This window comes from Temnothorax nylanderi, unplaced genomic scaffold, assembly GCF_030848795.1.
Source record: "Temnothorax nylanderi isolate EJ_2023f unplaced genomic scaffold, tnyl_v1.0 TNYL_tig0001_pilon, whole genome shotgun sequence".
Classification (NCBI taxonomy): domain Eukaryota; kingdom Metazoa; phylum Arthropoda; class Insecta; order Hymenoptera; family Formicidae; genus Temnothorax; species Temnothorax nylanderi.
The window spans coordinates 2,157,782-2,183,697 of record NW_027249063.1 but is presented as its reverse complement, the minus strand read 5'-3'; the positions used below and the strand labels follow the sequence as shown (position 1 = coordinate 2,183,697).

The following is a 25,916-nucleotide window of genomic DNA, read 5'->3' as shown; positions in this document are numbered from 1 at the left end:
AAAATTCCAGGTTTTTCTATTCACAAAATAATAACGTTTTGCATAATATAATTTCGTCACTTTTTCAAAAAATATCATATTTCTTTAAAATATGCTGGAAAATAAAACTGACGTAACTCTTTGTTTAGCACTTTATATTTAAAAAATTACTATAATTTTTTGTTTACAAAATATTGAACGATGTACATACGATAAGCGCATAAGCGTCGGTTATTGAATCTCAAAGGGTTAAATTCTACCTCACACGAGAGAAAGCGAGAGTACCGGGTGATCGTCTCTCGTTGGCTCTCGATTTCACTTTCACGCTTGATTTACGCGATGATTCTCGAAGTTTCCAATCCGAGCTGTTTCGGCAACACGGGAGATCGTAACGCTCTAAGAAAAAACGGGGACCGATTTCTGTTTCTGTTTACATATGAGAAAAACTGTGAAGTATATCGATTATATTTATTTGTACAATTGATGTAACAATGCAAATGGAAAGAAAGAAAACCGAATAATCATCATCGAATCATCATTACTATCATTAGCTTATTATTTTTGATGTGATAGTTAGGTATTATGCTTTCTATATATTACAGATAAAAAAATAAGAAATTCTTTTTCTTAAAAAATCAGGTTTGAAGAGCTATAAAGATAGAACATAAATGGTCTGAAGTATATTTAGGCCATAGTATACGTCATTATTTTAAGTCACGTCGGCTCGAAAGTATTTAATTAAAATCCATTACTGTTACATATGAAATTTGTTTCTTCGATCTTGACGCTGCGATGAATTAAGTTAACCACGTGCGAAAGCTATATAACAACGCGTTTCAATTAAGACTAGAAGAAAGAGATTTCCCTGACTTACAACCGTCATACTTTCTTCTTGATTAAAATTGCTAATTGCTAATCTTCGCGCGTATGCTCGTTCCGTGTGCTATTATTTTTCCCCAGAACGTCGCGTTTCATTGGGTGCGATTTATCTTCTTATCTATCTGGCCACCGGTAACATTAAGATATCAACGTTAAATCGTACGAGATCGTCCGCGCGATTGTTTGCGACTTTTTGCAATATTACACTGCGTTCACTTGAATTGTTCGTTCAAGCTCGCCTGTTCTTCGACCAGAAAAAACGCTGAGTAATTTTGGTTATCCGACGACAGTGTTCATATTTCCTGCTATAGTATATTTCCTGTCTCCAATTTTGATTTACGAAATGTGTTTTCTTACGTTGTAAAGTATAAAGCGGAGGTCCGACCACTATTTAAAAATTATTTCATAGCGAGAATGAAGCACGATTTAAGCGGTTAATAATTACCGTTAATAGTTCTAGATTCATATCCTGTCCAAACAAGAACAAAATAAAACAAATGTATTTTCTGATCAGCTGTTACCTCGATCGGATTATATAGATATAGAATATCAGGAAGAAAACTTGTGGCAGTTCAAAGAAAGAAAGCATTTCGCAATATTTCTACGATTGTTTTTAATGCAACTTGCGAAACAAGAGATAAGACGGTGATCTAAAAACGTAGATATTAATTTATTGACCATTACGACTATAGCACGGTGCATGTTTACGATGCACAGTAGCGTTCGAGCGTGGAATTAAAGCATTGAAAATTAGACGGGCCAGTGAAATCGCAATTCTGTTAACAAAACAATAGATAAGATATACAGCATGCGCGAGACGTGTTTGGCAAAAACAAGACCGAGTCAGTTAAATCTGCACTCATGCATCTATATAGGTCTATAGCACGGTATCCTTAAATGCAAGTCTGCGCGGCTTGATTTACGTACAAATAAAAAGATGCATTTCCTTTTACGAGCGCAAGGCGAAGATTAAGTCCCGATTATTGCGGTCAAAGCGCCATTAATTCCGCGAGTAATAAAGAGCGAAATAATACACACGCTTTAATATGAAACGGAAATGCATCCACGTATCGCTCCTGGCGAAATAATTGTCTGCATTCACCGTTTGCCTTTCGAGATGATCGTACGTCGAAACTTTACAGCACCAGATCGCACGTGACTGCAATCTAGTATTTTCCACGGTTCGTTCCAATGCCGGAAACGCTAGATTACCGTTAATTCGTTCCGTGATACCAGCGATATGCCAACTCGGTTATTTTTCTGTCGCGGACGATCTTCGGAAATAATTGAAGCTGCCTTATATGCTGCTTTATATATGTATAAGCTTGGCCATTGCATGTATATAAGCGTTAAGATATCTTATCTGCCGACGAGTTTTTTTTCTCCTTGGAGATGCTAATTGCATTCTTCTCGAGGAAGTTTTTAAATATGTAGAGTCTTGTACGTTAATATTCATGAATTTTTATATAGACGATTTTGTGCATCTTTTCCCAAGTGTTAGTAAAATGTTTTAAATTTAAATCAATCGTACATTATTGAATTTCAATTATAAATCGTTTATAAATTATTAGTGGATTTTATCATATTTTTAAAATTATATCTCAATTGATATCTCAGGATTCCAATAATGTAAGAACGACCGTAAAATATTTAATCTTTCTTTTGTGTAAAGGTATATACGCAAAAAGAATGAGAAACATTTCCTTTGATCGACACACACGGAGTCATTTGATGACCACAAGTTCTCAGAATGATTCTATCTCCGATTGCGTATTTCCCAGTAAAACTGACTCGATCGCATAAAAATCGCGGCATCGTCCACGATCGCCTGATGTTTGTCGCATAATGACGTGGCGTCTTCGCGTCGCTCGTCGAGAATGAAAAACCGCGGAGAGTTGTGGGCCTGAAAGTCTCCCACGTTCTTTCTTCCTCGGCTTTCTGCGAAAAAGAGCAAAGCGGGAGAGAGAGTACGAGCGCGCGGAGGTGGGAGCGTGGGGTCACGACGTGGGGGGAAAAGAAAAAAAAAGGAGCAGAGCGAGAGACGCGAGAGACAAAGGAGCCCAGGGAGAGCCCGGGCGGCATGAAAACAGGCGCAGCCCTCCACCGCGAGCGTAAACGCGCACGCACGTACACGCGCGCGCGTTACAATACAGTGACGCATCGGCGCATTGCGGATGGCGCATGCACCCGCGCGTTGTGTATGCAACGGCTGCTCGTAAACGCACGTGTGCCCGCCGCGCCGCGCGCGTCTTTTACCGCGCAGGAAAGTTCTTCGCGGTCACGCGGCCGACCGACGCCTGAATCACGCGTCTTATTTTACGAGCGGTCGGGGCCTCGTACACGCGTATTTTAGTATATCCATATATCACCCGCTTGTGTTTCACCGCACACGCGGGAGCGTCAATGCCGTCTGACGCTAGCTGGCACTCCGATAGTTAAATTTCCTTGCCATATTTGAGAAACGTAACTTTCCGCTTGCGCAATTAATGACATAGCTGAAATTGCTTTATTTTTTGTGAAAGAACGGAAAGAATCGGTGAACCGCACGTACGTGAAGTCTCGCCGTGAGTGCGGATGTACTGAACGGCTCTCGATTGCGCAGTACCATTCTCCCGTTCGTAGTCAGGCGGTATATTCTTTTGCTCGTTAATTGATGGCTACCAAAATTCATTATAACCGATCTAATTTTAATTAGTTCCGATTTTGATTCTGAACAGGCATAAACGAGGTATATTTATTGGCTTACGTCTTTGGTTGACACATTTTTAATGATTAAGCAAAGTTCAATGTTTTGCAAAGTTTAAGATATTAATTTATTTGAATATTTTTTTATAATCCATTTATCGTGTGAACGATTTTTGAAGGATTTTTAGTTGCCGCAATTGTTAAGGCCGTGAGTCATGCCACTTTGCTTCTCGACGACTCGAATGGACGGATGAATACGGGCCTAAGTCGCGTCATCTGCTTTCATTGCTTGTTCGCTCATCAAAACTGATTGCAATAACGATGGCTTGTCGCGTATATTCGGTAGCTATCAGCTCGGTGTGGTTCACGGGGATAAATTTAGCATGCAGCATTGGCACGACGATCAACTCGCACCGCTCTATTGTTCCATCACATTGTTCTTTATCGCGAATCGGCGCACGAATGAGGAGTTACCTCGTGAGACCAGAAGAGGAAAAAGATGTTACTTTCCTCGCACGTCGGGCGCGCGCGTATTATGCGCCGCGCGCACGATCGTGCGCGCGTTGCGCTTTGCACGTGAATTGCCGCGCCGATGCGCCCGACGCATCTCGAACGTCTCGCGAACTCGGGAATGTCGGTGCTTAATTCCCGATTAATTTGCATGCGATACGATCTTTCGGAGACTAATTGAATTCATCGGGGATCCACGGCAGGGATAGCCACGGCTTATGTATTATGCATAACCGCTCCTGATTTATTTACCTTATTTGTTTATATCTTAGACGCGTTGCTTGCTTTTATATATAGTTACATCATAATTTTTTAGTCGATATTACATCTTTTTGCGATCTGGGTAATTCCCGGTATATGTATATATAGTATGAGGATCCACAACGAGACTAAATTGAAAGTCGAAGATTTTTAAAATTATCTCTTATGTTGAATTATTACCAATTGTTGTCAATTTGTAATGTTTTCGATTAACGCTTTATTTTATAGCATGCATGCAATTAAACTAAGAGCGCATATATCCAATTAAATCAAAATATCAGTGAATTATTCATTATATTCAATTAAATGATTATTGATAATTATATGAAATTGAGTCGGCATTTAATCTTATGGCATAATGATTGAATAAAATATTTAATATCCATGGGAATACTTTAGAAAAATCAAATTGAACGGTAAAAAATACAAATTATTTATGGCCGGTTGTTCCAACCTATTGGTAAACTAACTAATAGTTAAATCATATGTCTATCTTTGTCTAATGTAAAGGATAAACAAAGACATGTATATGATTTAATTATTAGGTAGTTTACCAACAGGTTGGAACAACCGGCCCTTAATATTATAATTTTTTAATTAGCTTTACTCAAAACTCAATTTTGTCGTACTAATGAAATAAAATCAAATTTCTAACATTCATGTCCGAAACAATTAAACTGAATCTTGAAAAATATATTTCGTTAATAACACAGCAGAGAGGCATTGCTTCCCGCGCGACGATATTTCTATTATTTCATCCACTTAATGGACGAGTCACGAGGAAAACGGTGGAATGCGTAACGAACGTACCGTGTCCATTTTTTCCGCTAATTGCGAGAAGAAGAAATGAGCGCCGACGGATTGTACAGGGCGTGACCCTTACTTGAGTTTAGTCGAGAGTACCTTAAATTATAGTGTCGTCCGCTGTACGAGCGTCGATTTAATGCACCTTGAAGTCATTAGCGCGATACGCCGATGAGCCTGAATCACGCGGCGACGTATTTCGCGAGCAATTAAACCTTACCCACGTTCACGGGCGCGCGCAGGAACGCGGCGGAGGAAAAAATGTCGCCGGTTCCTGCGCGATTATTCAACCGTGGCTGTGCGCTGACTATATACGTGTTGTCGCGCATTGTCGACCGTACGGGTAATTCTCGTGAAACACACGCGGCACTATGATTACAAATTTGCTAACGTGAATTTATGACGAACCCTTGAACCCTGAGATGACGGAATATGCAAAATCAACTGTGTTACGAATGTCATAGAAATATGACATTCGAAAATTGTTGCTTTTCGACGCGCGCTTTTCTACATTGTCTTTTCTCCAACTTGACGACAATGAGATACTTTTCGTCGTATTAATTATGCTATATTTTAATATATTTTAATATAGAAATGGAAATTGATATCTTTTTTGGAGACCAAATTAGCATACATCCAACCATAATTTATAAGCTGAGTGGAAAATAACAGATCCACAAAATATTATAAGATATCCTAACGACTGTATATGAATAACGCATAAATATCGTTAAAAATATGTATATACTGAAACACAATTCCACGAACAGTTTTACAGAGCGTTATTTATGGCGAGTCAGTTTAATAGAGTTGCACACAACTCGCCGTATTGTTTTCTTCTAAATTATGATCCTTTGGTGATTGTATATTATTCATCAGTAACGTATTTCATGAAGCTTCAACTTCACCGATTGAACGTCCTACACACATAATGCATACGTCCTACACGTGCAAGTCCATGTGCAGGCAATCGTGACCGACTGAACCGTGACTGATCCTTGACGGCACGATGACAGTGTCAACAACCGCGCTGTAGCTTGCAATAACCCATTCGCATTATTACTCCCTATTACTCTACGATTTATAATTATTATCTGTCCCAAGAAGAGTTTAATAACCCGAAGATTAACTAACTCTTATTGCTGTCAGTAAAGGGATGAGAGTTGTAAGTAATGCATGTTCTTCTGAATCATTCTAAATTATCGATTTTCTTTGCAACTATTATGTAGTTCATAATTCTCTCATAATTCTCTAAGAATAAAGGTACTACTTTTACTTGAAAGGAAAAGAGAAAGTCCAAACTTTTTCTAATTTTTCCTTTTTACACGTCATTTTCACTTTTTACTCTATAAGTATCCTCCAAAACTAATTTTACCGAATATTATGTTTATTACGAGAAACGATTATACTTGAAAATGTGATATTTTAACAATTTTTAAAAAATAAAAAATATATAAAATTCATTTAATACATCAGAGGAACATGTAGGGTAGATTCTATTAAGCAAGAGTCGTCCGTTAGAACAAGAGTCCGTTTCCTTATTACCCACTTTATTAGCTAACACGTTCTGGTACAATGTAACATGTAACAGTATCAAATATTACTGCATTAGATTCATCGCAGATAAACTAGAGGATGTCGAGTAAGGAGCACTAAATCACCGATAAAATCTGACACATCTCATATCGTAACTTTACTTAACACGATTACCGACTACTAGTCTTCATTTTAACATATTGCTCTCACGTGCGCATCTTGTTTCTGTTTCATGCTGCGAGACGATATCTGTTCTTTAGAGACGAGCGTTTACAAAATATGCGATCCTTTTCCCCGATCTTCGATTTCGATGTTTTTATTGCACAATAACGGTGCAACGCTCTCACCTATCGGAGTTTCTACGCGATTTCTTTACGAGAAATATTCTCTTACGTGGGCGGACGAGTCACCGACGATCGCTGCAATAGTTTAAACGCGCGACCATCTAGTTTCGATCGTTCGCTCGCTCTCTTTACAGTCGGTGGCGTTTCGCTATTACCGGCGTGCGAAGGAAAAAGCGGCGAACCGATGAGCTGAGTGAACCGTGACTGAAACGTGAAAACCACCGCGTGAAAAGCCCGCAGTTCTCTAATTCCAGGCTAATACAATGGAAAACACTTCCGTGAAACGCAACGCGCGGCTCCGCAACGTGTTGCGAAGGCCGCCACGTGGAAAGTTCGCGGAAAGCCACTGAATCGCGATTACCTCGCTCAGGCCGAGCGCACTCGCGCGTTTCTATCGAAGAGGAAAGGCGGCAATGGCATCAGCCATCAGCTGTCCGATCTAGAGAGAATGTCCGTATAAATATAAATCAGGAAATGATTATTACAAGTTGTTTTAGCTTTTTTTTTTACTGCTGTTTAACTTAATATTCTAAATATTGATAAACGAACGCAACATCGAATGAAGACTCGATGAAGAAATATAAGTGACGATCGCTAAAAATACGCATTCATATTCATATTCAGAGAAGCGTTATCGCAAATGATTAATCCACCGATGATTCATGCTCGCTTTCAGCGAAAAAATCTGATGCGGTATACTTTCGCCGTTTCATCGTCGTGATACCCGCGCGGTATAATTGCAGCCCCGATCCTCATTGTTACCGCGGTAATTCGTCGGCACAGTCTCTCCAGCATCTTTTTCACGCGATGCGACGCAATACGCTTACGCGCACGGACGCGGTAACGTGTTATTACATTCTGATTACCCGAGCATAAATTATGCGATTCAATCGGTTACCCCCGAGTTTCCTAATCGTTTTCTCGTCTTTCACCTCGCCTTCGATCTTGGGAGTGTTTTTCCCGCCCGCGAGGCGGAGGAGGAGGAGGAGGAGGAGGGAAAAAAGAAATTAAAGTTCACAACTAAGCGTATACTTTCACTTTTCGCCGTTGTGCATATACGACACGCTCGCGCGCGGGATAATTGCGCCAAGTGCGCGCAAAGTTGCATTGTTGCGGTACGGAGGCGCGCGCTACACGACGCGCGCTCCGGTTTCCGCGTGCGGTTTCTTTATATGACTCGGACGCAGCCCGCGCTACCGAGTTCGTGATTCATATATCAAGTCTTTATTCACCGCGCACTCTGATCAGTCAGTCTCATACGCGTGCACCGTGCAAGGTTCACGGAGGAAGTAGAGTGGAAAGCCGCACTTCTCGTATTGGCGAATGCTAATCTTGGCGATCTTTTTTTCCCCGAAAGCCACCACTGTGCGTCGTAAATCAACGTCTGGGGCGGTGTAATGCGTAGTGAGTGGAACTTTTGGGTAATTTGCGCGTATCTAGAACATCGACTTATTGTTAGTGACAAAACTTTGTCTGCATTTAATTATTGATAACGATAGTTTCTAAATAATCTGATTTTTATTATATTATTCAGGAAATATTATTCAGTTTTTTTAAATTTAAATAAACATTTTGTAATTTTAAAAGTTTTTGGTGTTAAATATCCAAATTCTATTTAAGTTTATCTATATTTAAAATTTATGAAGAACAACCTTTTATTGTTATTTATCTCATCAAGTCTTTAACCTTTTATAACAAAGAGCTATAAATAACTTGAAGTCACCGTTGTTCGTCTTCAGTCTGTCTTCTAGTGATTGCGGAGAACCGCAGGACTTCCGAGATAGTCCATGTATCAGAAGTGCTACTAGTTTGAAATTTGTATGCAGTTCTCTCAGACTTGTAACGCGACTTGTTTTCGCTTCGCACGCCTTATGCGCGAGAACCTCGCAAAAAGAAAAAAAAAGCGGTGCGGGAGAGTTTCAAGGGGCGACACGCTCTTCTGGGCCGGAAAACGAAATGCTCGCCGGTTCTCTCGTGTTTCTTTTGTCCGCTCGTCGATGAGTGAAAGACGAGGAAGAAAGAAAAGGGCTACGTAGGGGATGTCAAGGAAGGGAAAGAGAGCGAGAAGGAAAAAGTAATTTATTTATTATTTCGAGGTATTATGTTGGAATAAGTACAACTACGTATATGAACGTAAGAATTATTTCTAAAAGGTAGAAAGGAAACGCAATTCTCTTGTGGAACTCGGGATTAAAATATATATCATTATATGACTTAATAGGGAAAAAATAGAATTTATTTTTAAAACAAGTGACAAAGATAGAACGAAATCCACTTTCAAATATTGTTCCTATTCGTGACCAATACCTACCGATCTAATTGATTTCGATCGATAGTCATTGTCGATCGATTGCTGTGCACAATTCGCGCGTGCAAATAATATATTGCATGCTATCTGTTGAAAGTCTAATCGAAAGGTCAATCGCAGTCGAGCACGACGTTAATCAGGTGTCAAAAAGTGTGCATACTTATAATTGATCTGGTGTTCTTTCGTAAATTTTTAATGTAACTATGAACTTAATGGAGCAAAACGTTATTGACAATTTATTTGAGATTTTACTTACGTTGTAATCGATTCATAATATAAAATTCTTAAAAACTTACGAAAGTGAACTGACTGAAAATTTACATCGGCAATATAACACGAATTATATTTAATATTGAATCACCACTGATAAATTATCATAAATGTATCATGTAAGCATTACGAGCAACTATGACGAGTACGTGCGATTAAAAGGAAAGAATATAATGACTGTAAAGCCATGTGAAGCTCCGTTAATGTACTCGAGATAATGAGGCGCGAGAAGGGAGTGGATATTTTATTGTAATATTGTAAAAGCACAAGGTCCTTTGGGCCAAAGGACAGGCAGCTGGCGATCAAGACAGAAATTCAAGACGGACGTGGGGACGGTTCTATGCCGGACAAGCGAATAATTAGGATAATTAGGAGTCCCGACGATACGCCGTGCCGTACTTACGTAAGAATCAGTGCGCGAAGCGCCGCTGTTCCATTCAGTCGGTCGACCGGCCGGCGCCATACTCGTTCTTCAGTCGCTCTCTTTCTCTCTCTCCCTCCATCTCCCTCCATCTCGAGTCTTCTGCCTAGTTCTCCACGTTACTTTCACCTTTGACCTTCGAGATCCACGTTCTTAACCTGCGAGTACGTGCGCGGTTTCTTCTAACGCGAATACGCGCCTTGAAGCGATTGAGCGCGGTCACGTCTTCTTTCCCCAGTTGAAAGTTATAATTAAATACAATATTCTTAATTAAGTGGAACATACACGCGAATCTTTTAATTATTTAATTCTGAACTGTTAATTTTCAATTCGCGATTTCGCAAAAAAGAGTGGATATATTTTACTAATAATTGATCATGCTTGTGTAATAAAATACAACTCGTGCGTTCGCGTAAGAGTCACGGTGCGTCTCGCTCCGCGCGTACTTGGCGCGAGACACTACCGTGTCTCTTGATACGCGTGTGCTGTCTTTATGAAATTGTTAAATTATTCGCTATTGACACGTACTTTTTAACGAAGATAATTGATTTTTATTTGTATTTTTTGTTTCTTCGAAATGTATGCAGCCTGGCAGCTAAAAAAACCTTTACGGTGACACATACCGTAGTTTAAACAAATCGTCTATTAATACTTCAATATTCCACGAGCGTACTTTCACTATCGACCAACCTTGAATATCTAATTCTTCGAACATCACGCGTTTTTATCTTCGTTAGGATAATATAAAGTGAAATCGACGCATAAGCTATCTTCGTTTTTCTTTTTTTTTTTCGGACGTTGCAGACGTAAATATTTTATGTGCATTTTATGAATCAATAGAATGATGCTCGTATCATTTTCAATTTATGTAAGATCTTAACGGGCAAGTTTCTCCACGTTGATGGGAATGATGGGTTTACCTTTGACCTATCATATCCACGTTTTTGATCTCTCGAAATGGCACGTGTCATTCTCGTACGAAGGGAACTACTTCGACACGTATTGTCATTAACGTCTCTTGTGTGATTTCGACATTCTTAGACAGTTATGACATTTCTATAGTTATTACATCCACACGCCGAGATGTGACAAAGGGTATAATAATGCATTTCAATTACAAAAGTTTTTAGTCATTTACGTCATAGATATTGAAGATAAATTTGTCTTATTAGTTATAAAAAATTTTTATTAAAAATTATATTTCGCAGTTACTCGCAGAGCGAATTTTATCGCTGGACTTTGACACAAAAGCTTTTTTATCTTGATTAATTTATGCACTTAAAATTTCGAAACATCTGATAATTTTCAGTGAAGTATGATGACATGTAATTGTAACAAGATTTTTCGAAATTTCACTTTTACGTGATTTTTAAAAGGATCATAATGTGAAATATTACTGTGAGATCCTTCGTAGTAGTCATACTTTACTATTCGGTATAATTACATAAACACTGTTGGCAAGAGAATGACGCAACGCGATAATTCGCGCTATCGCTTTCCATTGCTTTATTTACTGTAAGGGTATTGAACATAAGAATTATCGTTCCTTTATTGAAAACCACTATCGCAGAGATATTGAAAATTACCTTTCCGTCAGCCCTGGCATATAAATGCTCATGAATCATACATATGTCGTGTCAGGAGACGCGCGCATCACGCCACTTTCGCAAAACCAACTTGCCCCCGCTGTTAAGATCGATATCTACAAACAGAGACTGTTAAATAATCGTCATTGTTCAACACTCGATACGTGGAACGCGATGCGCGATGCGAATATTAAGTTCGCCAAGTGAGTAAGAGGGCAAATAAAGCGGAACTAGTAACACACGCCGGCTATAATTGAACACACTGCCGGTGTCGTTCTGTGCATTCAAACTAATAACGTTTGAAGAATGCAGATAAGAATAAATACGACTGAATAGAATTAAGATTATGCTGTAGTCTGATACAAAATGTATATATTTCACCTTAAATTACTGCATATTTTCAGAAGATATGGAAAAGTATCATAGAAGATCTTTAGCTACAAAAAAAGTAAAAATATTTGTTTAACTCTTCTAAAAAATTATATTTTCTTGTATAATCGTTATTCGTATCATAAATTTTAACCCTTAAATGCGCAATTTTTTTGTAGTATTCTAAGTATTTTTTTTTAAATAAATAACGACTGCCTGCCTAAGGAATCCTAAAAAAATATTTAAAGGATTCTTCTTTACTAATTTGAACCCTTTACAGATGGGAAGGCCCAGAAGGGTCTTCCCATCCAGAAGAGAAAAAAGAGCTAGAGGGAGGCCCTTTACAAAGCGTGTTCAGTTCGAACTTCATAAGGGAGAATAAACGGAGCATCGAAAAGTCGCTTTGCATATATGCAAAGCTGCACACTTAAGGATTAAACTGTATCATCCAGAACTGATGAAATCTTTGTATTTTCACGAACAAACAGGCCATATTTTAAAGTCTAATATTAACATCTTAGCTGCAAAAATCGGCAAATAAGATATTTGATAAAACGCACAAGGCACTTGAAAGGAAAATATCAATATTTTTTCACGAAAAATAGAAATTATTAATAAAATATAAAACTTTTAACAGCAAAATAGTTTTTCCATGAGAGGAAGAGTACTAAATGTACACTTTCATCTTATAATACCGTTATTTTTCATACATAAAAATAATTTGGTTCAAGTTCAAGTGGCACTGCTTTATATCTCAGAGTAAGCTTAATAATAGACCCTGTTTTTATCGGTCTCGCGTTTCGTCAGCAAAATGAATGAACGGGACTCGCCACGTGTGTCGCAACGTATGTAAAAATTAACTTCGCGGAATTGTACTTTTGACTTTAAATAATTGAAAACACAGTTTACGCCGCGCTTTTTCGGGACGAGTTAGTCTATTATAGTGATTCATCGACGATGGTGGAGGAAACGCCGCTCGTAACCATACGTCGTCGGCTTCGTAGGATCGCAACATCTACGAAGAAAATCCAACCGGTTTATTTTTTCTCTTACCGATATAGGCGGTACTTCCTCTCACCATAGGCGCCTACGGAGCGCACACAGTCAAAAGTCTGTGCTAGAAGTATATACGGTGCTTTAACAGGCAGAATCTATTTCCGGGAAAAACTTTCAAACCAATCTTTTCTTTTTCCTGTTTTAATAAAAAGATTAATCTATATGCATTTTCTATATATACGCGTAGTATATATTTCTATATATACTACATGTATATATAGAATTTATGTAAAGAATAATTTTAAGATTTAATTATTAGAAATCAAATTTATGAAAATCTCACGCTTGTTTAAGTAGCTAGCTATTTGAAATTAAGAATAAAAAATACTCGATACTAAAAAAGGTCACAATAATTATTATAATATATTATAATACGTGTTTATTTTTCAAGCAGCTTATTATTCTATTAGGAATATGTGGAATATTTGTCAAAGCCTCAGAAATTTGTGAAAACTAATTAGTCAGACTGTGTTATAATTATCTAGGACATAGCAATATTCAGAGAAACATGAGTTGCTGAAAATAATCATTTCCTGATATAACTGACTCTTCGATTTAACACAATTTTAAATTATTATTATAGCTGTCAAGAAAAATAATTTATATTTAAAGCGTAACGATTATAAATGATGAAATAATTCCTTTGCAACCGTAATTGCTCTCAAGGAAACTTAATATTAATATGTTTAAAATACAAACTAATAAGTACAAATTGATTAATATGAGTTCTTAACTTTTGCAGTCATAAATCGTTCCTTGCTTAGAACAAATCTTAGCCTGGAGCATGACTTTGTCTCACACTCATAATATCAAAAATAGACAATATTCTTCTGGAGAATACGCAAATCGGCGTGATTAGATACGCGATATATTCTTGTCGGTGTACGTATATGCGTGCGGCGCGAAGATTTATGCATACTCGTAATCACGAGTACGCATACACGTACGCGCACGCGTGAACGATAAAATAGGCGCGCGTGTGCGTGCGGACGATTACCGGCGATCGTGCGCTTACGATATAAACACACACTTTAACATATGGAGACTCGGTGGGAATAATTACGAGAAGGAGAAGAAGTGTGCGGATATACGTGCGCGCGCGTGTGTGCGTGTGCTCTGCGCTCGTATACTGACAAATGAAACAAACAAATTCGCTCCGGCACGTATGCGCACGTGCTGGTGGAAATTTCCAGACTCTCGTGAATCCCCCTGCGTGCGATCTCACGCTCGGAAAAACGTCGGATTTTTTCTGCATATGTCATCGAGCGCGTAACTGTAACTGATAATTAGTCGGATATGTCGTCTCTCTGACGAGACGGAATGGAAGAAAGTTGCGTGGTAGCAATTTATCGCAGTTTGTCTCAATGTTCGTCATTCATTGGCAATAAATCGCTTGCCAGCAAAGATAGCAAAATCTGAGCAAAAATGATAAACTTGCGAAAAACAGACAGATAATTTCAATAATACGCTAATAGTGTTCATGACTGAGTCAATTATTTGTAAAATATTTTTCACGTAACAGCTTTCTTTTTAAATATATAACAGTTTATTTCACGTACATTTTTAAGAATCGAAGAATGAGAAAATCTTTGCTTGCAGCTAACACGGAAGGCTAGGAATCTAATCGTCTTTCATGGGGCAACAAACCTATTATAGAATCTAATAATACACAAAGTCGTTTTAAAAGTTTAATGGGTTTAATAGTATTATGCTGGTGCTCGTCCGATTTTTCTGTGATATTTCACTATCCACAAGTCCCGTTTTCATTGTTTTCTACATTAAAGTACAGCCAAAAGGAGCAATTACTATCGTCAAAGTCGCTGATCCCTGACGTAATAAAATCTCGATAATCACGCCTATCGATTATGCGATATAAGGAAGATTAAAAGTTCAATTGATCTACGACGATAACATCTTCGTGATAATATCTAGGCGTTCTGAATTGTTTAATATTACACGCGGTAAGAGATGATTATTGCTTATAAAAGAAAAAAAACGAGGTGTGGGAGATATTACGCTATTCCCTCGGTGATTAATGATGCAATTAAGTGACGCAAAACTTGCGTTACTATGCAGATATATATTTTTAATAGACTTCTTTTATATGAAAAGCTCTTTAAAAAATTTATGAATCTTGGCGCTCTGACGTCGACTCGCCTCTCGTTGATTGGTTATTATTTATCGCTACGTGGTTTTTGTACGCGTCACGTCTCGCTCAAGTTATTTTTTAGTCGGGCTACATGTGATTATTGTACTCTCGTACTTTACGTGACTTATCGTATCATCAAGCTCGCAACATTGCGTAAATATTGAAAAAGATCATTAACATATGAGTACTCATGCTGCTGATGGTCATATAGTAATATTCTGAAATTTTCCACGCGATTGTTATTTTAACATTTATCTATTTTCCATTTGATTCAAGATTTTATTTGAAAAATTCTAAACGTACATATATTGAGGCAGACTTTATAGTGCTCTTAAGATACATGTCGCATCGCGTTAATTCAAAGCACCTTAGAAACCCGTATAAAGCTGGCGCCACATAACTTATGATAATACTGTTTTTCTCAAGAGGTGTCTCGTGCGATGAATCAGAGCGACCTATTCGAACATGACTTCTTGAAGAGTGTAGTTGTTCGACAATAATAGTAATTGCAGCCGCCAGAGAAGCTACACGTGATTCCGGGAAGTACGAGTAGAATGTACGAAGCGTTTCGTCGATGCCCCTTCGTGCGCATCAATCTTTGTGAAAGACCGTATCGAATTAGTCAACAGTATAATAAATGAATCGCTCCACTGTGAGATTCGTATTTCTTACATTAGACACGCATCTCTCGATGATTTATTCTTAATAGCGAAACATGTCATATCAGAATTAAACTAGCTCTTTAGTAAGAATCTTGTTACGGGTTTAATCGTAAACTGTTTTCTATTGTATCCTTTATTTTTCCAAGATAACATATGGAAAATAATATAGCTTGGGACATAGTACAATGTTCGTCATATTAAGTAGCAATTTATAAATGTTTTGACTTACAACAATGTTTTGGTTTAAAAATAAGAATATCAGCTTGTGCAAAGACTCGGTAAAGATTCTTGCAAAAGAATAATCAAATTTCTAACCAGAATAACAAAAATTTTTTACTTTGAGTGATTCGAAAGATTAGAAATGACTTCTAATATATCTGTTTGCTTTTCAGTTATCGTAATTTATCATTCTTTAAGAGATTTATCGTTCTTTAAATCTAAAATTAACAGTTATCAATTTATCTTTATTTTTGTTAGCGAAGTAATTAAAAAAATATTGTCTACACGACCGGAAGAAAAATCTAGGTTAAATAAAAACCTTTTTTTTTCGGAACTAATTGTTGCAATCGCAGTTGAAGTGGCATCACTTCAGATACACTACGGTTTTATCTGACTCTGTTTATTTTCTATTTTCTATTATCTATTGACTACGCTGGATGGGGAGAGATAAGGGCTTATAAATGAGATCTTATTGAGGTTTTTTGATATGCCTGTGCTATAAGTCCATTTTAGTACGTTGAACCGTGTTATCATTTTTGCCCGATAAAGATATTTACTCGTTATTTTAATTGTGATAATCTCGAGATTGTTGGCTATATTTTATATCATTAAATTTTACATAGAACGTTGCATAAGACTGTAATTTAAATTAATCTTTAATTCGTCAATAATTACTTTATTTAAAAAAAAAAAGCTTACTTTATACAATCCATATGAATATTATTGACCATTATAAAAAGTGATATTCGCGTATAGAACAATATCGAATATATTAACAAATTGCGCTACTTTATGAAATCAATAATGTATTCGATGTTATTCTATTATATTAAACAAACATCATCTTTGGTTTAATTTAATTGTACAATCACGACAGCACAAATATCGGTATGCATTGTCTGAGAAATTCTTCAAAATTGAAGTGAAAGTCGAGTTAAAGCGCGTTGTACTTAAGTATTGTATAATTATAGAACTTTCAACACTTTCGAATCTTCTCAAAGTTCATCTGCTACTTGCATAAGCCATTGTCGCAACGTCTGCTTTCCGTTTTCTAGCAAACGACGCATTGTTTGACTCCCCATTGAAACGAATGATCGTGCCAGTGCAGCGGCGACAGTCCGCCGCCGGTCTGTTCGACACGCTATCTCGCTGGCACGATGACGTCGCGAAATTGTCAAGCCTCAGTTATCATCCGCGCCGCCATTTCAAGCATCAAATTACTCGCGCGGCATCTCTCCGTTTACCCCTCCGATAACGCGTCCATCATCGCGATGTGTCGCGCGTGAATATCTGCAATTTCGGAATTGTATGGGTTAACCGAACGCACTCCTTCCTGTCTGATTACAGAATGCGGGCTCGACTAAGGCGAAGGAGCCTCCGTCATCCCCAACGACGACGAGCACCACGAATGGTAGCACCGCCGGCGGCAACCACGTCGGCAATGGACACGCGCCTCTGAAACGCAGCTACACCTCCTTGATGACCACGTTAATCGAGCAACATCGAAAGCTGGACCGTAGCGTGAGCGAGCCGACGTCGCGCTACAAGACGGAGCTCTGCCGACCGTACGAGGAGAGTGGCTCGTGTAAGTACGGCGATAAGTGCCAGTTCGCGCACGGTTTTGGCGAGTTGCGCAACTTGGCGCGCCACCCGAAGTACAAGACCGAGCTGTGCCGTACCTTCCACACGATTGGCTTCTGCCCGTACGGCCCGCGCTGCCACTTCATCCACAATTTCGAGGAGGCGCGTATACACAATCAGAAGGTGAGCGCCCAGCTGGGCTCGACGCAGCCCAACCTAATGGGCTTGAATCCGCTGATGAGCGCGGCGGCCGCCGCTGCAGTAGCGTCCGCGGCCGGCAACGGCACCGCCGCGAACAACAGTGCCACTGCCAATAATGTCAGCGTCAACGTCAGCCTGCTCGAGCAACTCGCCGCGTCGTCCCACGTGGCCGTGGCCGCGGCGGCCGCTGCCACCACGTCGAACCTCATGCGAACGAATTCGTTGAGCCTCGGTAGTACCAGCGCGAACGGCTTCAATCAGCCGCCGTTGCTGCGAACATCGTCGCTGAGCCTGGCCACGAATCATCATCACGCGGTACACCATCATCATCAGGTGAACGCCGTGAACTCGGTAATCGGGGCGACGAAGCCGAAACCGCTCAATCTTAGCCCGACGTTCTCGCTCGGCAGTTCTGCCGACTCGGTCTCGCCGTCGTCTAGCCTCAGTCAGTCGCCGACGAACTCCATGGCGAGCTTCTTCAGCGACGACTGCAGCCAGCAAACGGTCTCGTGCACGAATCTGCAGACGACACCGTTCAGTTTCGGTCAGGACTTCAGTCTGCTTGCCTGTTCGAGACAGAGCCCGAGCCCGCGCAACAATGGGGTATGCAGTCCACTCGCCTCCGACGAGGTAACACCCAGAACCCCCTCCCCGTTGTCACCTAACACGGAGTCCAGGTTGCCGGTCTTTAACAGGATCAGTAACGCCCTGGACAGTTTCGATAACCTCAAGATCTAGAGAGCGGTCGCCGCGCGAACCGTAAAGAAGAGAGACGCGAATTCTCGGCGAGTTTCGCGCTAGGAATAGAAAGGAAAAGGAGGATTTTCATGTGGATTGACTCGAGTTTTCGGCGATAGCTTCTCCGCAGTGGATTCTGTCAGTGGAATTAACGTCTTTTTTTCTTTTTTTTTACATATGCGGTATCGCCGTGACGCGGTAGCTCTTTACCCGCCATCGGCCGTTTTCTTGAGAAGCATTTTAGGCACACGTCAGGTTTCATTATCCTTGAACTAGCATCCTTTCCTCTCCTTTTTTATATATTATTATAACCATAATTTTCATATATATCATCGTACTATTGTAATATATTACTATATTACTACATATATTATATTATCATATAATTATTGATACATATTTATCATCTTATATATTCTTTCTTTTTCTTCTTCTTTCTCATATTCTATCGTTAGATGCGAGTGACTTTTTAGCAGAAAAGTCAGCCCGGAAAGTCTCAGTCCGCTCATTTAAGTTCGAAAATGAAAATGGTTGGAGGACGATATTGAGAAAAGGGAGAGAGGGGTCTGTGGATGGGTCAGTAGGTGACAGAGGATACCAAGCGTAAATTTATTCCGAAACGTGACTTTCCTCCGAGCAAGTTGTTCATTGATCTCACTTGGTGGATCCTCATTACGCCTCCCGGTTCCCACGAGCCCGCTGTCCGCGTCCGCCGCCTCCTTCCGTTGAATTTTTCGAGCTATAAGAGTATAGCGTCGCTAAATCCGGGGCAGGTAAAATGTTGCAATATCCAAATAACATATACAATTACGTTTTGTCGAGTTTCTTCTCCGGAGGAGGAAGGGTGGGGAAAGTTGTCTCGAGAGTGAAAGGAGAGGCGAGAATAAGCACTCCAGCGAGCGAGCGAAAGAACGAGAGAAAGAGCGAGTGGAAGAGGGAGTGTATGACAGAGTGGATGAGTGAGTGAGTGAGTGATTGAATGAGAGAGAGAGAAAGAGAGATATGTGTGTGTGAAGCCAATTAACGCGCACTGCAAACGGCGTCGTTCGCCGCAAAAAACGGTAAAATTACATTTCTGAATTGAGCATGATTTATCGCGACCGTCACTTTTATCGCTGTCGTTCTTATATAAGCGATATCGTTTATCGCTTGGTCCCGAAATATGGAAATATTTAGCATATCGCGGATGAACGAGATCGATCGGCGGCGTGAATTCATGACGATATGTTTCCAGCTCCGCTTGTTTTATGTTCGTGTAACGCGAGAATGCCTTCAGTACGTTGTTGTATTATTGAACACATGCGCAACCTTGCTTAGAACAAAAGGTTTTGTTCGTGATGATTTTCATAAATGGACTGTAAAGTAGAGATTTGTAGGATAGTTTTAGGATTTTCTTCTTTCTTTTATTTTATCAGTCGTGTGAGAAGCGACCAGGTAGCAAGGTGTAGTTGGACTTTTTTTTTTTTTAGAAAACGCTCGAAAAATTTTCATTGCGACGCCGTTTCCAGTGCAACTGCGGTCGTCCGATCGCGCAAGTGAGTGCCTTTTGTAAACTTCGATTGTCTTCCATATTACAATGAATAGGCTACACAGTATGAAAGGCAGGAGAGAATGATGATGATACTGAGCGAGAGAGAAAGAGAGAGAGAGAGAGAAAGAGAGTGTGAGTTGATAAGAATCAATAACGAGAGAAATGGACAATAATGCGAGAAAAGAGTGTGATTGAGTGCGTGTTGTGTTTTAAAATAAGTGTATGAAGAAATAAGTAGAGATATATTTTATATGTATATATTTTATAAAATATATACATGATATACACGAGAGATCATATCTACACACACGCATACACAAAGAGACACAAACACACACACACACACACACACCGAGAAAGAAAAGATACATTTCGTGTGATCGAATTGTTCGGAACGTTCATGTCGGTTCCCGACTGGCGTTCCTTTTCTTCTCGGATGAAAAAAAAACACTTCTTTCTCGTCGCGAAGCTCGTTGACTTCTGCCTTTCATTTTTTTTTATATACACATGTATATGTTACATATTTAACGATATATTGCACCCATAATCGCGACGAGGAGAGAGAGAGAGACTCACTTCGGCGCGAACGACAGAGCTATGGTGATGCCGATTTCGTATGTATTGCCCTTTCCCAACAAAAAATGTGATAACTGTAATACTATGTTAAAAATGTGGTAACTATTGCATATAGAAATATCTACTATAAAAAATATGCTGTAATAATAAAAATGCAAAGAATAAAAATGTGAGAGAGAAGATGAACGAGATTGAATGATCAAATGGATGAATGAACAAATGAGAGAAAGAGAAAGAAAATAGCGTGAGAGGCGGAAGTCGGAACGCGGGCCGCGTGATTTCTCGAAGAGACATTTTTGACATTTGTTTGTGACATTTTGTTCGAGACACAAACCCAAAATTACGGAAAATTGTGGAAATCCGTCGTCCGGCGAATCTCGACGGGAAAACGCCGACCCCGCGTCGCTTCGATGTGAATTAATTACAAAAAAAAATACAACCGCCTACAAACTGACGTGGTTTTCGAAAATCGATATCATTCTGTATATAAACGCTAAACTCTTTCTTATGCTTACAACAAGAAATGTTTTCGTTTAATTTATACTTGGATGCAACTTTGTTATTATAGATTTACTTTATTATTATATTATTATTATTAATATAATTATTTTTATTATTATTAATTATTAACTAATTATTATAATTATTGCTCTATCATTATATTATTATTATTCGCAAATAATATCACTTCATAATCAGTGTCCCCCTGCAACGAACTATGAAAAGTAGATTCTGCCTCTTCATTTCTCCTCTTTTTTTCTTTTCTCCATACAAATAAACGCGAGTGCTTTCTATCCCGTCACAAAATGCATCAGTCGATCGTCATCGACACGTCGACACGCGAGCGCGGCGTTCTAATGTAATGCTATTATTGTGTCACATTACTATATTATTATGATATATACCATTATTATTTTCATCGGTATATCTGTTCTATTTAAGTATATCTTATTCTATTTAGCAGCAATCATTCCTCCCTATCAGTCGACTCCCCATACTTCTCATTGCCGTCGTCGCGAAAACCAAAAAAGCCCCGTGCTATTTATAATCAATTGTATATAGTTTGTGCTATATATAGACTTTCAAAATTATTAGTGATACATGTGTACATGTTACGACGTAAACGATTCTTATTTAGTCGCGATTTTTGTTCTGATTTTCGAGCTGACATTTACCTTCCATTGCCGCTCGCGTTTTGTAATTAAGATATGCTCTGCCACAGAAACCGATTATACCGCGATTATGATGGATACCTTCCTAATTCTATTATACTGGGATCGTATTTTTCTGAGTGTTGCCAAAATTCTTATTGAAATTTTCTTCCTTTTTAAATAATTTCATTTGTTAAAATCAAGTTTGTTAAAGAAAATATTAGAGGACACTTTATCAATACTCAAAGTAGCATGACTAATATGTATTGTACGCACTTGTACCATGCCGTTTCAGAAGCGAAACGTTACGCGCCCAAGTTGCGCACGTTCAAGCGGCTCATCTCTAAAACACGAGCGGCAAAAGAAGGATACTATGTGACGATGCGAAAGTCAGAACTAAATCTTACTGCTTATAAGAACGAAACAGATTGTCTAAATGAAGGTGTTATGAGTAACAATTGCATTTTACCTCGTTTAGAAATATCAAAATGCGAAAAACTACGGAAGTATAGATTCAACTTATTAAAATATTCATTTTTGGACATTCACCATACTCATGTTCTCAATATACATTTACAATTAGTATTGAACGATGACTCTTTAAGGCTAAAGATTCTCAACTTTTAACTAAATCCAAATAAGATGACATAACGTCCAAAATCGACGATCACAAAATTCAAACTTCAGGAAATTCAAATAATAAAATCGAAAAAACAAAACAAAAAATACACAAAAACTAGAAAAGAGCTTTGTAATAATTCTGAACTCAGATGCTTACATTTAGCGCTAATTGCGAAGTGAGCAAGTTTCTTTACTCGAGGGAAAATTCAATTGAAACGCTGCTAAAATAACACCTCCAATCCTCACCGTTGTGCCAGTCGTGCAATTAGAAATCGGGGACGGAAATAGAGAGAGAGAAAGAGAGAGAGTGAGACGAGGACAGATTGAGACAGACGCGGAGAGTGAAAGTCTCTCCTTACGCAGAAAGACGAGTTGCAAGACGCTCAGGCCTCGTAAGAGGATCACAGGGACTGAGAAAAAGTGTGCGGTGTAACTTTTTGTCGGTTAGTCTTTTATAGAAAAATTTACGAATACACGACGTTGCCCGTCGCGAGGCCGAAACGTCGAGGGACGTACGCTTCGCGATCGGCAATCGTCATCGGGCACATGGAAGCGACGACGGCGTCCCGTTCGAAGCACAGTGGCTGGACGCATCAATTTGGAGTCCCGAAAATGCGTCTTGAAATGCCACGTTCGATTCTAATTGCCGAACGAAAACTCGCTGATCTCTCGAATCTTTTCACTTATCTTTGATGTTAGCTGGATCTGCAATCTTTTTTTACGGAATTTGAATGCATGCAAATATTTTGTTTCTTTTTTCTTTCTCGTAGAACCGTAAAAAAAAAACGGAAGTATTTCTGTTTTAGTCACTGAAATAGGCATTACCGAGGATTTTCTTTTTTTTTTAATTTATTTCATTTTCAATATTTTCTTTTATATTTAAATTATTGCAAGTTAAATATGTTATTATTTGCCGAGTTCGATGTTTCTTATTTTCATACGCTCTTTGCTTGTGGAATAAGATTCACTGTGTCAACTTAACGCGCGGAAGATAGAACCAAATTTTTAGCTTATTTTTATTTCGAAAAAAAGTCATCTTGCGGATTTCGTAAATTTTGATTTACCTTAGGTTTACAAAATATTTGATTTATCGAAATGTAATTCAGTTACTTTTTTAAAAAATAGATTAATTATTAAACGCAACATATACTCATCTTCCGTGAATTTTTGTTAAGTGAGTCAATTTATTAACCCTTTGGTTGCTGTATATACATATACGTTCAGCTAGAATTAAAGAACTCCATAATAAAAGCGAATACATATAATTTTAGGAATAAATAATCAGTACACGTTTTTTCTCGTTATGAATTTGCGAATGCGTTATTTGATTTTAGCCACTACAGAAATAATAAATTTGCGCAGTATGTCGTACCGGTGCATTTCTATTTCGTTTATTGTACAAACTTTGAAAATGCCGTCTCATGTATCGCAACTAAAGGGTTAATTACTCGAGCTCGAGCTCGAACGCATCGGATGGACTCCACATGTATCCAGCCAGCCTCGCGTTTATTCTCCTATAGACTTGACCTGCATATCAAATATCTAATATTTTTCTGCGTATATAAATATCTAAGGATAAATAATTAAAGTAACAAATAATCTACCTTACGTGTATGTCTCTTTTTTAATTTAATATATTTATTTTTTCAATCAAGTATTTATATATTTATACAATATTTTATACTGCGCTCTTCACAGATTAGATACACGCTATATGTAATGCGCGTTACGACGTAATGTGAAACAGGTCGATCTCTTGGCTCTCAGAGGAAACCGATATATCCCGCCTGTGCACACACACGCATACACATACACGTAGTGTGTATATGTGTATGTATATAATGTAAATATATGTACACACACACACACACACACACATATGCATACGCAACATATACACACAACATATGCGCGACAGACATCCCGCGTACGTTTTCGCGGCCCGTTTCTTCCTTTGTAACGCTTCCGAGTCCCTTTTCCGATTTCCTTTCGTCGGCCAGCGCAATTCGTTATTTTCCCGGCCGAAGACGATGTCCGCCGGGAGGCACGGCGAGAGCGAAAAACAGAGAGAGAGAAAAGCAGCAAATGCTTTTTTCGCGTATACTTAACGCCTCAAATGTGATACACGGCCAATTATCCTCGCGCGCGGGAGATATTCAGCTGTGAAAAGAAAAGTGTCTTCGGTGATACATACTAAATATATATTATAGATTTGTGCGACAATCGAAATGAAACAACGGGAGCCAATTGATAGGCTGGCCGGAAGTCGTTCGAGTCTCACTCGTGCAGGGAGTCCCGCTTGTTCTCCATCCTAATGATCCCGAACTTAACGCGATCTCGCCATTTCTTTCTTCCCTTTTTTTTAAACTTTATTTGAACGGTTTGATTTGTTTGAGTCGTGAATTCGTTTGACTTTTATGTATTCTTCCCCGACAGGAAATTGATTTTAAATGGACAAACGAAATTTTTGACAGAGTCAAGAATGAGATTGGCGATCGTTCGAAAGTTCTGCGAAAAATAGGATAGATTCGTCTCTAAATGGGTACTCTCGAACGGCTTCGGTCTAATCCACAATGGGACCATGTAACCAATGATAACCGTGAAATGCGTTTAGATTTTCGTTGTCAGAGGACTCGCGGGCTTATGAAAAGAATTGTAACGGGAAGAGGGATCGGAGTGCCGTGCGTCTCGAAGAGGGATTTCGAAAAAAAAAAGGAGAGGGTGGCGTGTGTCGATTCTTTGATTTGGATTTTTCATTTTGTTCTGTTTCGGTTTTTCTACTTCAAGACCCTCAGCCGATCGTTTCCTCTCCCCGATGATCTTTTTTTCTTTTGTTTTGTTATGCAAAGTAACACGCTCGGTATACACGGAGTATACGGAGTCGAAGTCTCATGTAATACACGAAAACATAAATTGTAGTTTGATAAGTATTGCCAACACTATCTATTTAATACATTTTATTATTACAAAATAATAAAATGCGTTGTTATTTCGACCTTCCCATTCCACGAACAACAGATACCTACGTTTAAAATGATATGTACGTTTTTCATCATGACAGGGAAATTATATTAATTACATTAATATTAATAATATATAAATTACATTTATATGTATCGTTATTTTCAATTTAATTTCAAATTTCAATACTTCAAATTAGATTTCAGTATATTGTATTTTATATATGCCGCTTTCAACTCAATATTTTGTACGATATTTATAATATAAAACTTTTACTATATATTAGATTATGTTAGCTTATAAGAGTTACAGAATAATTTTCTATTATTGATATAACAGATAATTCAGAATTTTTCTCTGAACTACTTATATAATATTCATGTCTGTGCTTACACTGCAGTGTACTTCGTAATCAGCTCTTCAGTAGATAGTCCGTAGCAACCTGTAATTACTAGTAAATCTTCTGCTATTGATAAACGATCTATGGAAATGCTGGGTGATATTACTCGTCGCACCAC

The 25,916-nt window shown here is 38.6% G+C and overlaps 1 protein-coding gene across 1 annotated transcript in view; it reads left to right on the top strand.

The window, feature by feature from the left end:
• Window positions 1-25,416, top strand: part of Tis11 (Tis11 zinc finger protein) — a 34,401-nt gene extending 8,985 nt beyond the window's left edge. The window contains exon 2 of the mRNA XM_071708821.1: window positions 17,386-25,416. Coding sequence (XP_071564922.1) covers window positions 17,386-18,558 — 1,173 coding nt within the window. The 3' untranslated portion in view covers window positions 18,559-25,416. The remainder of the gene's footprint in view (window positions 1-17,385) is intronic.
• The last annotated feature ends 500 nt before the right edge of the window (window positions 25,417-25,916 follow it).